General features: G+C 39.3%; 1 protein-coding gene across 1 annotated transcript in view; it reads left to right on the top strand.

The window, feature by feature from the left end:
- Nucleotides 1-12,556, top strand: part of CNTNAP2 (contactin associated protein 2) — a gene marked incomplete at its 5' end in the record, with an annotated part of 1,134,943 nt that overhangs the window by 196,034 nt on the left and 926,353 nt on the right. The window contains one exon of the mRNA XM_019666439.1: nucleotides 4,595-4,742. Coding sequence (XP_019521984.1) covers nucleotides 4,595-4,742 — 148 coding nt within the window. The remainder of the gene's footprint in view (nucleotides 1-4,594; nucleotides 4,743-12,556) is intronic.

Below are 12,556 nucleotides of genomic sequence, written 5' to 3' on the forward strand. Positions count from 1 at the left end.
TTGTAGTATAAATTGAAGTCAGGGAATGTGATACCTCCAGCCTTGTTTTTTTTCTTAGGATTTCATTGGCTATTCGGGGTCTTTTGAGATTCCATACAAATATGATTTTTTTTGGTTCTATTTCTTTAAAAATACCATTGGTATTTTGATGGGGATTGCCTTAAATCTGTATATTGCTTTGGGTAATATGGCCATTTTAACTCTGTTGATTCTTCCAATCCATGAACGCGAAATCTCTTTTCATCTCTGTGTCTTCTTTAGTTTCTTTTAATAAGGTCTTATCATTTTTAAAAGTGCATAGGTCCTTCAAATCCTTTGTTAAGTTTATTCCTAGATATTTTATTCTTTTGGTTGCAATTGCAAAAGGAATTTTTTTCACTTTTTTCTGAAATTCCAGTGTTAGCATATAGGAATGCAACAGATTTTTGTACATTGATTTTGTATCCTGCAACTTTACTGTATTTGTTTATTCTAATAGTTTTTGGTAGAGTCATTAGGGTTACCTATATAAAGAATCATGTCATTTGCAAAAAGTGACAATTTAACTTTTTCATTTCCAATTTGGATGCCTTTTATTTCTTTCTCTGTTTTTTACAATTTAAAGTGTTGTTCCAAAATAAATAAATAAATAAAAAATAAATAAATAGCAGGAAAGAAGATGAAAGAGGACATTGGACTGAGAGGTACTTGGCTGGAAGAGCCTAAAATATTTACTGTTTCGTACTTTATGGAAAAAGTTTCCCTCTCCCTCTTTCTTAGGCCATCTGAACTGTTGTTTGAAGTATAAGAAACATTTAGTGTATATGGTGGGAAATTTTCAGTTATTGAAATTTCAGTGATGTTTAGGTCATTCAAAATTAGCCTTCCGAATAACTTGCAATATGTTATAAAAATGCTCTAAGTCTTCACTGTATATTTAACAATTTATAGGACAGTAACTCTGAAGTAGCGCCAGTGATTTACCATTATATAACATTGCTCTTAGCTTTGCAAAGCATAAAGCTTATCAATTTACATAAATGCTGTGTTAGTAAAACAAAACAAAACTATACGTCTCAGCATATATACAAATCACAGCCAGTAAAGGAGGTTTAATAGAAATGACATATAATTCACAAGCTTCTGTAAATTGATTTTTCAGTCACACAATGATAAATTTGGCCTTTTTTATATATCCACAAAGCATATATTTTTCTGTGACATTTGTCTAAATGAAGGTTGAATTTTAAAGGATATTGTTCTGTTCAAGAGGGATTCAAATTCATTTTAATCTTTCAATTTTGATGCAGATTTTAAAATCTTAAGTGTTTTGTAAAAATCAGCTGTATTTCTAACACTATTTTTTCTTTCTACAGCTATGTGAGAAGCTACAGGTGAATGTGAAAGTCAAATTACATTTAAAAAAAAAGTCATTTTCAAGGCCTATGACATTGAAGCCAATGCTGCTAAAATGCACTGTAGCACACGAGTCTTTTTTTTATTATTATTACATTTTTGGGGTTAAACTGGTTAGTAAAATTACATAGGTTTCAAGTGTACAATCCTATAATACATCATATACATACTGCACTGTGTTCACCACCCAGATTAGACCAGTTCTTCATTTTTATTAGTGTTATTCATACTTTGCATTACTTGTATAAAAACTGCAGAGGCGCTCTAGCTAATGACCACAATAGGATTATGTTTTCAAAAATGTGTAAGAAAGAAAAATACTCATTTTTGTCAAAATGTGTGGAAACATAAATGAAGAGAGAAGTAAAGTATGCAGGCAGAATATGCTATCTAATAAGTGGGCCAGAAATTTAATGTACATCCAAAATGTAGTATGATAAAACTATCCAACTTTACATTTGATATTCAAATGTACAGTATCAAACATGAAACATGAATGTGCGGTCTTAGCTGGAAAAGTCTTTATTCCCAGCTGAGCATTGGATTCTTAAAGGTCAGGATGGAAGGAAGGAGGGCGAGCTTGTGACTTGGCCCTTGTTGGTCCTTCTTAGCTGTTCAGCATCAGTAAGTCCTCTCATTCTTTTGATGCCGAATTTCCCAATTTGAAGAAAAAAAAAATAGCATTCCTACCAAACAGGGTTTTCTGTGAAGTGCAAAAATACGGTGTGTGCTAGAACCCTTTAAATAATAAACGGATGTATAAATATTAGATGTTGTTTTTATTAAATCAATGGCTAGGACTTCTTCTCTGTTCCTTAACTTTTCCAAAAACTACGTGAAAGGAGCCATTTCACATGATGTTATGCTTTTGTATTCAAGGTAATGATCGGTAACGCCTACACGATTCTTTGGAAATACTTTAAAATTCTATTAGGATAATGTCGCAAATCTCAGTGAGCTGGGCAATGGAAAGAAGTGCATAATGCACAGTCTCCTGATGCTGTGAATGCTGACGAAAACACCCGTCTTATATCAGGCATTTGTTCACAAATAATGCACTCTCTGCACTCTGCAAAGCTAACGCTGGATAAAACACCACCCTCCGAAACATCTCAAATTCTCTGTGCGGCTTTTTAGTTTCATGGTGAAATCTCAAATGCAGAATATCTAAGTCTGCACTAATTGTCTTTCCCTTTAAATATCTCTGTGTTAGTCGACATTCTTTCAGTTGCTTAAAAAAAAATAAAATAAAAGTGAGGAAACAGGTCCAATCATAAAAAAGCCTAGGGCTTTCTCGAGCCAGCTCTGCGTTTAGATGCCGATGCGATGTCCCACTCTCTCTTCCTCTGATGTCCGGTCCAGAAGGAGATGCTCCTTTCTCAGTAGTTCTGGGTTTCCTTCTCTTTTCTCCTCTCAGGCCTTGCATTCGGGATCCCGGCTGTAGTAAGTGTCCTGTTGCTTGTCTGCAGCACTCACTTCCACACCACCGTTCTTCTCTTGTCCTTAAAGGACCCCACTCCACCTTGTCACCAGAGTACTCCATCCGTCATGTATTTTGTATTATGCTGTCGTCTTTGCTGTTCTCCTAGGAACTTCACTTTATTTAGGAAGGGGGATTTTAGGCCTCAATCTTCAAAATTATAAGATGGGTAACTTTCTTGCTTTAAACTCCCCAGTGGATTTCCTTCCAGCACATTTCAAATGAAATCTGTACCATGACCGTGGCCCACAGCCCCTCCTTGCTCTGACCCCTACCTCTCCAGCATCTCCCTCACTCTGTCCTTCTCAACTGTGCTCCAGAAACCCTGACTTCCTTACGGTACCCCGAACAGGCGAAGTATGTTCAAGGCATTTGCAATGCTGGCCTTTGTATATGCTATACACGTTATTTAATATATATACAATATATAACAATAACATATAATATATAATATAGTTAATATAAATTATAAGTTAATGTAACATATATATTATAATATATAATTTAGTATTGGTTTTATATATACGGGGGGTGTCATAAAAGTGTATACAAGTAGACACTTTGGTCAACATTGCTCAAGCAGTAATTCGCCATCATCAGAAGTGTCTGGATGCTGATGGGAACCACTTTGAGCACCTCTTGTAATTGCAGAAGTCAAACGTGACTTGTATTCACCTTTTTTTATTGGTATATATTGAGTATTACAATTTTAATATGGTTTTCCTTTCTTAAAATGTGCATACATTTTTGGGCACCCTCTGTATATATTCACTATATCTCTATTATTTGTTTGTTTATTTTACTGTATCTCTCTTATTTATCTGCCCCACTTTGCCCCTCTATGTACTTGAATAACATAAATGTCATGCAAACTGAAACTCGATCTCTCTTGTTCAGCCCTGTATCCGAGGGACTTGAGCAGTGTCTGGTACATAGAAGGCTCTCAGTTCCTGACTGAATGAATGAATGAGCAAGTGAATGGATCACTGAATGAGTGGGCAAATGACTGAGTTGTCCCAGCAGAAGTGCTAAAATTGAGTCTCACTGAGTTAGGCACCCAATTTTTAAATTGGGGAATTGGGAGAGGGGAACAGTGTTGGGGAATTGGGGAAGGGGACCAGCCAAGTTGCTGTTCTTCAATCTTAGTTGTGGAGGGCGCCAGTCGCCATCTGGCTGCCTGTCGGCAGCTCATGGCCTCTAAGCTCAAGGTGCTGTGCTCAATCTTAGTTGCAGGTGGACATAGCCACCATCCTATGCAGAGTCAAACCAGCAGCCTTATTGTTAAGAGCACACGCTCTATCCACTGAGCCATCTGGGCAGCAGCACAGCTCAAGGTGCAGCGTTCAGTCTTGGTTGCTGGTGGGTGTAGCCCACCATGAACAGGCAGTCGTGTTGTTAGGAGCACATGCTGTCACCAGCTGAGCCATCCTGCCACCTGTTGGCAGCTCGGCGGCAGCTCAGGTCCGGCGCAGCGTCACTGGCCCATGTGGGAATCTAACCGGCGGCCCTGCTGCTCAGAGCTCGCACTCTTGGGCACGCTCTTAACCAACGGAGCCCCTCAGCTGGCCCAAAGCTTCCTCCCCGTGCCCACTCGGATTGTTGCTGGTGTGCGGAATATAAAACCCTGCCATCGGCACAGGGCATTGAAGTGTGTTTTGGAGAACACGGCGGCTTCTGCAGGTATTTTCCGCTGATCCTTTCGTCCCGCTCTCCCTGCAGGCGTTCCCGGGGAACACCAACTCCGACGGCGTGGTCCGGCACGACCTCCAGCACCCGGTGGTGGCCCGCTACGTGCGCGCGGTGCCGCTGGACTGGAGCGCGGAAGGCCGCATCGGGCTGCGGATCGAGGTCTACGGCTGCGCGTACTGTGAGTAGCTCCCCCCACAGCTGTGTCTGGGGTCTGCCGCCTGCATGTACACAGCGACCTGTGCACTTTCAGTTGTGTGTCGTCGTTTGCTTTCTCTGACGGCAGACTGCCCTCTGTTTTTACATAGAAATAACGTGTCAGGGTGTCTGTATGTTATACATTCTGTATGTTATACATGTATATTTACATGTATGCACAAGCGCCCTTAGAAGAATGCCTTAAGAATATCTCAAGTAAAGGATTGGCAAGAGGTTTTGTTCCACCACAAAGCATATTAATTAAATTACCTAAAGTCTTATGAAATGTTTAGAATGTGGAAACCTATGCTATTCTCCATCTTTTTGGCTCTTTGTGATACATTTTGAATAGTCTTAAGAACGCCTTTTCCTTTCTTTGAGCTAAACATGCCACTCTTTTAAAGCCAAGCACTGAGTTTCAATGTCAGTTACAGTTTATAAGTTTGATTTTCATCTTTTTCATACTTACTTGGCCATCTAAAAAGTTTCATTTCCTTTAAGCCTCTTTTAAACTCCCTTTTTGTATTTCTTAAATACATTGTACATGTGTCTAATTATTTCAATATACGGACTTGGGGATTTTAATTCTGCTATTGTTTCTGCTTAAAGTGTGGCTTAAAATATGACATGTTCTGTAATCATTGCAAGTAGATTTGCAAAGTTTTGAGTTACTGCTGCCATGGGCTTTTCCATCAATCCTGAGCTCCGGCAATCATAACACGGGAGGGAAAAATACGTGAAGCTAAATAGGAAGCTAGATTTTCTAGTGTAAAAGCCTTTCTGGGAGAAAAATCATACGCTTTAGGAAACTGGATTAACATTTATCCCTATAGATGCCAGTGGAGTAAATGATAAATTGGCAGCATAGAATCAAATAAACTAAAATAGAAATGGGAAAATAGTGTTGTAGAGGTTTCAGTAAATTGGATAATGGCCTCTCAAAGATAGCAGGTTCTAGTTCCTGGAGTCTATAAATGTTACTTGATAAGACAATTGTTTGCTGATGTGATTAAGTTAATGACCTTGACATGGGGCGATTGTCCAGTGGGCTCCAGGTGCAGTCACAGGTATCCTTGTAAAAGGTAGGCAGAGGGAGGTTTCACAGACATAAAAGATGGAGGCGGGTGACCACCGGGGCAGAGATTGGACAGATCTACCCACAAGCCATGGAATGTGGGCAACCACCAGACGCTGGAAGAGGACGCCAGCAGATTCTCCCCCAGAGCCCCCGGAGGCCGTGGGGCCCTGCAGATAGTATTTCAACCCAGGGAAACGGACTTGGGACTCCTGGCCTCCAACACTGGGAGAGAACAAATCTCTTTTGTTTTAATCCACTGTGTTTTTGGTAATTTGTTGTAACAGTCACAGGAAATGAATACAAATGTGACTAAATAGCCCAGCGCAGTGCCCTCCAATAGAACTTTATACAAAGATGTAAGTGGTCCCTACTTCCTCTAGTCACCGGCCATGTGTAGCTGTCGAGCAGTTGACATGTACCTAAGACAATTGAGGAACTAGACTCCTCATGTTATTTCATTTTAATTAATTAGAATTAAAATAATGTGACTAATGGCTACCATATAGGATGATGCAGCTTAGAAGAACCAAAAACATGTGCTTCTTATTTTTCTTGTTACAATCTATACAAATTATAACATTTGTTTCTTTAAGTGACAGTCTCTAAATTTTTTCCCTTTGTTTGGGGGTGGGGCAGAAAAAGACAATCTAATCATCCTGGAGGCTATCTTAACTGTCAAATATGTGGTGACAGGTCATTTCCCTAATCAGCTTCTAGGTCAGATTATTTTTCATTTGTCTATTTTTGAAGAATGCAAATTATATGTATATCTTTCCCAAGAAAAATATACATGTTTATAATAAGAAAAAGATGAGTTAAACACACTTGTTATGGACAAGTTTCCCAAAGATACAATGATTTAAATTTACCTATACTGGGATTTGGACAGGAGTGAGTCCTTGGAAGATGGCCCTCTATGTTTCCTTGCACGTAGGGAACTGTTGCTTTGAGGGCCTTGTTTCATTTTTCAAGGAGAAAAGGAGTCGTGGATCTGTCAGTGGGGAATATAGATCAGACACACCCTCCCGTTTTGCCCTCATGTGAGTAGCAGGCACTGTGTACTCTGGGGTCCCAGCAAGGAGAGAAGCGAAGCTCTGATGACTCTTACGGGATTGAGAAATGAATTCTCTCGTCTTTTTAAAAACCCCGTAGGGGATTTCTCTAAGATTTATCTTAAACCTGCAGGTTAGGAGATAGGGTTGCACTACTTTTATTTCCAATTTTGCCAGAGGAACTAGAGAGGGAGAAATCTCAGTGTGAGCATTGCTCCTGTTGGAGAGTAGCCTATGGTAGTTCCCCTGGCGAGTGTCATCTTTCCTCTGTGCCATTCTTCCATGATCACTCTGTCATCTGAGAAATTAGGTGCCTCCCAAGGTTGAAGCATGAAGTTCACTCTAATCCAGGTGGAGCAGTTCAGTTCCAGACTGTGGCTTTGAAGTCTTTAGGGCTCTACTGGTTTTGTTTCCTGGCTTGTCTTGATGATGATAGGAATTCCAATTTCAGTGAATTTAAATGCCTTTTGGATTGTCCTGCCCCCTCTCTATTTAATGTCCCCTCAAGTTTAGTTGAAACAAGCACATGCTGTTATTTTGAAAACTCAGCGATATTCCCCATGTCTTTTGACTCATACGCTATCTCCCAAATGCTAATCTTCCTCTACACCAAAGGGACTACATGGAGCAGATGCGAGAAATCACAGTCCAGTCATAATAAAAAAAAATAATCATTTATGGCTGTAGTACTCAAGCATTCATTTAACTAAAGCCCACCCCACTGTACTAATGAAAGGAGTGAGCGTTTTCAGTGACAAGCACTAAATCAGCTTTAACCAGAGTCTTCATAAGAGTAAGGTCGGCACCTCAGGAAACCTGGATCCACACAACTGAAGTAATTTTATCTATGCCTTCAATTTGGATGAATAATTAATAAAGCCTAGATCCGTCACCCATTGCGAATCATGATGGAAAATAAGTTCTAGGCTGGGGAGAAAAATATCTCAGGAGACGCCAAATACAGACGAAGGGGGACAGTATTTTGTCCTGTTCATGCTGTGCTGAGAGTATTTTCTCATCAGTACCACAGACTTGTTCCCGTAGCTTTCTTGCTGCCTCGGCAAGAGAAACGGCCGTAGAAACATGTGTTCGTTTGCTAGGGCTGTCATAACAAATCACCCGCAAACTGTGTGGCTTCAGACAGCAGAGATTTATTATCTCACAGTTCTGGAGGGCAGAGGTCTGTAATCTAGGTGTCAGCAGGGCTGCTTCTCCCTGGAGACCCAGAGGGAGGGGCAGTTTCATGTCTCTCCCTGGGCTTCGGGTGGCGGCCCACTGTGCTTGCTGTCGCTTTGCGTGTAGCTGCATCATTCTAATCTCTTGTCTTTACATGGCCTCCCTCCCTCTGTGTGTCTGTGTCTCTAAATCCTCACGTGGCCTTCCTAGCAGGACACCTGCTGTTGGTTAGGATCCACCCTAACCCAGTGTGACTCTTTGTAAAGTAACCAGTCACATCTGCAAAGATCCCATTTCCAAAGAAGTCTACATTCTGAGTTTCTGGGTGGATATGAATTTTGGGAGGAACATTATTTAACCTGGTACAACATATATTCATTAAAGTTCATAAGAATTTCTGTTTAGATCAGCTTAGCTGGGCAGAGAAATAAGAAACAGTTCTGGAAGTCAACCTGTTTTGCTACTTAAATTAGTTGTTTAATTTTGTATAATATAAAAGGCCCCATATTATTATATTTTTGTTCGTCTCTCACACACACACACACACACACACGTACACGTGCATGGATGTGTGTGTGTGTGTCTGTATGATGTAAGAAGATTTATTATGTTGTTGGGGATCAATATATCATGACACAGATTCATCAATCCCATTAGCACTTATCGAATTCTATTTGTAAATCATTTTGCTAATTTTAAATCCAAACTGCTAATCTGGCTACATCATATCTGTACTTAAAAGACTTTAAAGATCTGGGCTGGCTGAGTGGCACCTTGGTAAAGAATTGGCTTGGGACGCCAGCTCTGAGCAGCAGAGTCGCCGGTTCGGATCCCACATGAGGGCCAGCGATGCTGTGCCCTCTACAGCTAAGATGCTGAACAACAGCTTAACCTGGAGCTGGGCTGCCGAGAGTCGCTGGCGATTGTGTAGGCTGCAGTAGGGCTGGCGGGCAGCTGGCGTAAGCTTTCGTGAGCTGCCAAGAGCCACCATGAATGGCCGTCCAATGGCTGGCAAGTGACTGCCTCACCCGGGAAGAGCACAACGATAATACCAACATGGGCCAGTGAAGCGACGTCCTCCACAACTAGACTGAAGAACAAAGGGACAGCAACTTGTCTGTTCTCCCTCCCCAATTACCCAATGCTGTTCCCCTCCCCTAATGTCCCAATAAAACCTTAACAAATAAAAGATTTTAAAGATCTAGATTGCCTGTAAAGTCCAAGTTGTTAGCTTGACATGTTAGCACCCTTCCTGTTACCTCTGTAGTCTTACACCCTATCGTGTCCATGGTACACTTCATGCTCCGCTAACACAAACTGTTTCTATTTCCAAATACATGATGTGCTTTTTAACACACCTTCATCCAAGATGGCCTCTTGGACTGCCATGACCTCTCCATCATTCGTCACCTGACCAATCTGTCTGATTTTCCAAGACTCAATTGAAATGCAATTTCCAACAAGACGACTTCTCTGAAGTTCCACAATGAACTTTTTCTTTTCTTTACTCACATTATGTGACTATATCCAGTGGAATATTTATCAAAGCATTCAAAACATAGCAGGCCTTAAGATATTGGGTGGGGGGGGAGGCACACAAACTCATCTTATTCATCATTGGTGTTTTCCATTAATTAGCAGACTCTCTGTATACAATCAATGTTTCCTGAAATGAACTAATGTGAGATGTAAATGATATAGACCTAATTTATTCCCTCAGTGAAAACTGATTACTATTTGATGATGTATAGATTTTTTTTCCCTCTGATTCAACAGGGTATGATTCTATTACATCATATCGAATGGTGCTCTAGGGGGCCTACAGAATGTTGAAATAATTGCTAAACTGAATATATTAATAAATGATCCAAAAAAGCCAGATATAGCAAGGAGCTCAGGTTTTCCTTTTCTAATTTCAATGTGTCTCGACTTTTGTTACTTAGACTTAAGGGTACTTAAAACCACAGTTTTATGAAGCTGCTTTATGGATTACATACATATATTGCTTATTAGGAGAAGAAAAATATCACACTCTTAATTAATTTGAACTTTATGTCCAGATTACTATGAAAATAAAAGTAAATCAATAGAAAGATAGATTTGATAACTATCAAAGCCAGGGCACCCATGGCAGTGAGGTAATTAAAATCGCTCAGCGAGCAGATTGTGTAGGCAGGACGTGCTGTGTTCCTACGTTTGTATGCAATAGGTTTAAAACAAGACCATGTGTCATAGACAGAAATGTTCTTGCTGTTAAGAGAAATGGAACTTAGATTCAAGCCCATGTAGTATCTTCAGTTCTTTAAAAAAGAGTTCGTGTTTCAAACTGGAGTTGGAATTGGACAAGGAAGACTGTTTCTCTGTGTCTAACTGTGGCTCACTTTGGCAGTGGTGACGCAGCCACTGATCATTCCGATATTCCCGAGGTGGTGAAAAATACACTAGATCATTTGCATCATGGTCTTTACGTGTTCAGCAATGTAAATGTAAAGGAATACATACTAAAGTATAATGAGGTATTATTTATTATTTTATATAGTAAAAAAGTCAGGTACTTAGTGGGTTTTGCTCCTGGACTGATATGTGAGGGTGACATTTGCATTGACAAAAACATTCAGGTTATGAAAAACAAAGAATTGCATTCTGGTTTTTTATGTCTATGGGGATACGTGAAAATCAGCCTTTAATTGATTAATGTTTTCCAGTGTAATTTCCTTACTTGGAAGATAATTACTGTTGAGTCTAGTGACTATGAGGAAACATAGCTAATGTAGCTGTCTGCTTAGGTAAAGGACAGTTACAAATGGCAACTTGTTCATATTTTGGAGATTTTCTTAGTGTGTCACTGATCCAGAGTTATGTTTACATTGTATTGCTTACTACCTAATCTAAATTTAAATTTACTCTCAATAATTTTCAAGGTTAATTTGACATATAAAATCAATTTTAGTTTGATTTAAAAGCAAACTAAAATTATTGGTAGAGCATAACATGTAATTAAGCCATGTTTGCAGTTCTGAATTAGGAACAACCGTCTACTTCTATTGTAGAATAAGAAAGGATACATTTTTTACTGTAAATATTAGCCCAAAACTCTTTTCATAAAATAATTTTCCAAGAAAAGCAAACATGGTAAAACAAAGCACACATGTTATGTTTACTGGTTGAAGAATGAAATAATGAAAAATAACTATGCTTCACCATGGTTTGTAAATAAGTTATTTCGATTAATACAAAGAGCTGTACTCTACAAGCACTTTAAAACTATAACGTTCCCAAGAGACCCCTCAGCCCAATCCCTTATTTTACTAATGAGGAAACCAGGGTCTACAGGGTTCTGCCACTTCCTTAAGAGAATTGCTTATAGACCTAGAAAACCTGTGTGACAATCTTGGGCATTGTGACGACATTTGAAACCTCCCTGCTCCGGTTCGTTTTTCTCCACCCACAAGGACTTTCTATAATCACAGTGATGGCCTACATAAAATGCTATTTTGTAGATTCTAATGACTAAAAATTGGCCCATAGTTTTCACTATAAGAACACATAGAAAGAGATGTTGAACAAGAAAAATATCTCGGCAGTATTGCACGTTCCACAAATCCAGTAGGAAAATTGAACTGACTGATATTCATAATACATTCATTTTGTAGCTTGCCAATGGCTTGCAAATAAACACAACTCAAGCTTTCCTTGCTTTTTGGTGCAGAAAGTTTATCAACCTCAGTTGGTCCATTTCCTCAGGGAATCAGCTCCTGAGATATTTTCACTACTTTTTGCATATGTGTCAATCCTTATTTATGTTGGGTGATTACAGAGAATATTAAAGTCAAAGTTACAGTTATATGGGCCATCAATATGTCACTTATAATTCCTGTTTAATGTGAGGAAAGAAGTAAAATTTAAAACACTGCAAATATACACTGAGATTCTTTTATTAGCTTTTATTCTTGAGTTGTTAGTATTAATTATCACCTTTTTAAATGAGCTTAGTTAGGGGGAGAAGAGCAAATATTTAAGATGGCAGTTATCACCCTCATGAATTGCAAATAACAATATAGTAACATGATCACTTAGTGTGCTGCCATTTAAATGTTCAAACAGTCCAAATTCTTGGATAGATCAATCAAAACTTAGAAATCAGTCATTTGAAAGCATTGAATGGTTGCCTTCCTATTAGACTGGTACCAGATCCTTCATACCTAGACTTGAGGATGACCACAATTTTGTTCTTTATAATCCTATTCTAAATTGGACACATATGTAATATTTTCTTATGCTCCAAATAGAGTCATGTTGGTCTTTTCAGCCTTTCCTGCTTGTTTTGGTCCACTGGGAGCAGTTAAAGAAGCTGGCTTATGTTCCTTTCACTCCCAGTCACAGATCTTAGGGAACAAAGCAGGCAGGTGACCTGGACCAATCTCTCTGTAAACATTCTGATAACTAACCCTAACTCCAAGCACCCCGAAAGAATTACTTTTTGTGAGGGGG

This window comes from Hipposideros armiger, unplaced genomic scaffold (assembly GCF_001890085.2).
Source record: "Hipposideros armiger isolate ML-2016 unplaced genomic scaffold, ASM189008v1 scaffold_470, whole genome shotgun sequence".
NCBI classification, from domain to species: Eukaryota; Metazoa; Chordata; class Mammalia; order Chiroptera; family Hipposideridae; genus Hipposideros; species Hipposideros armiger.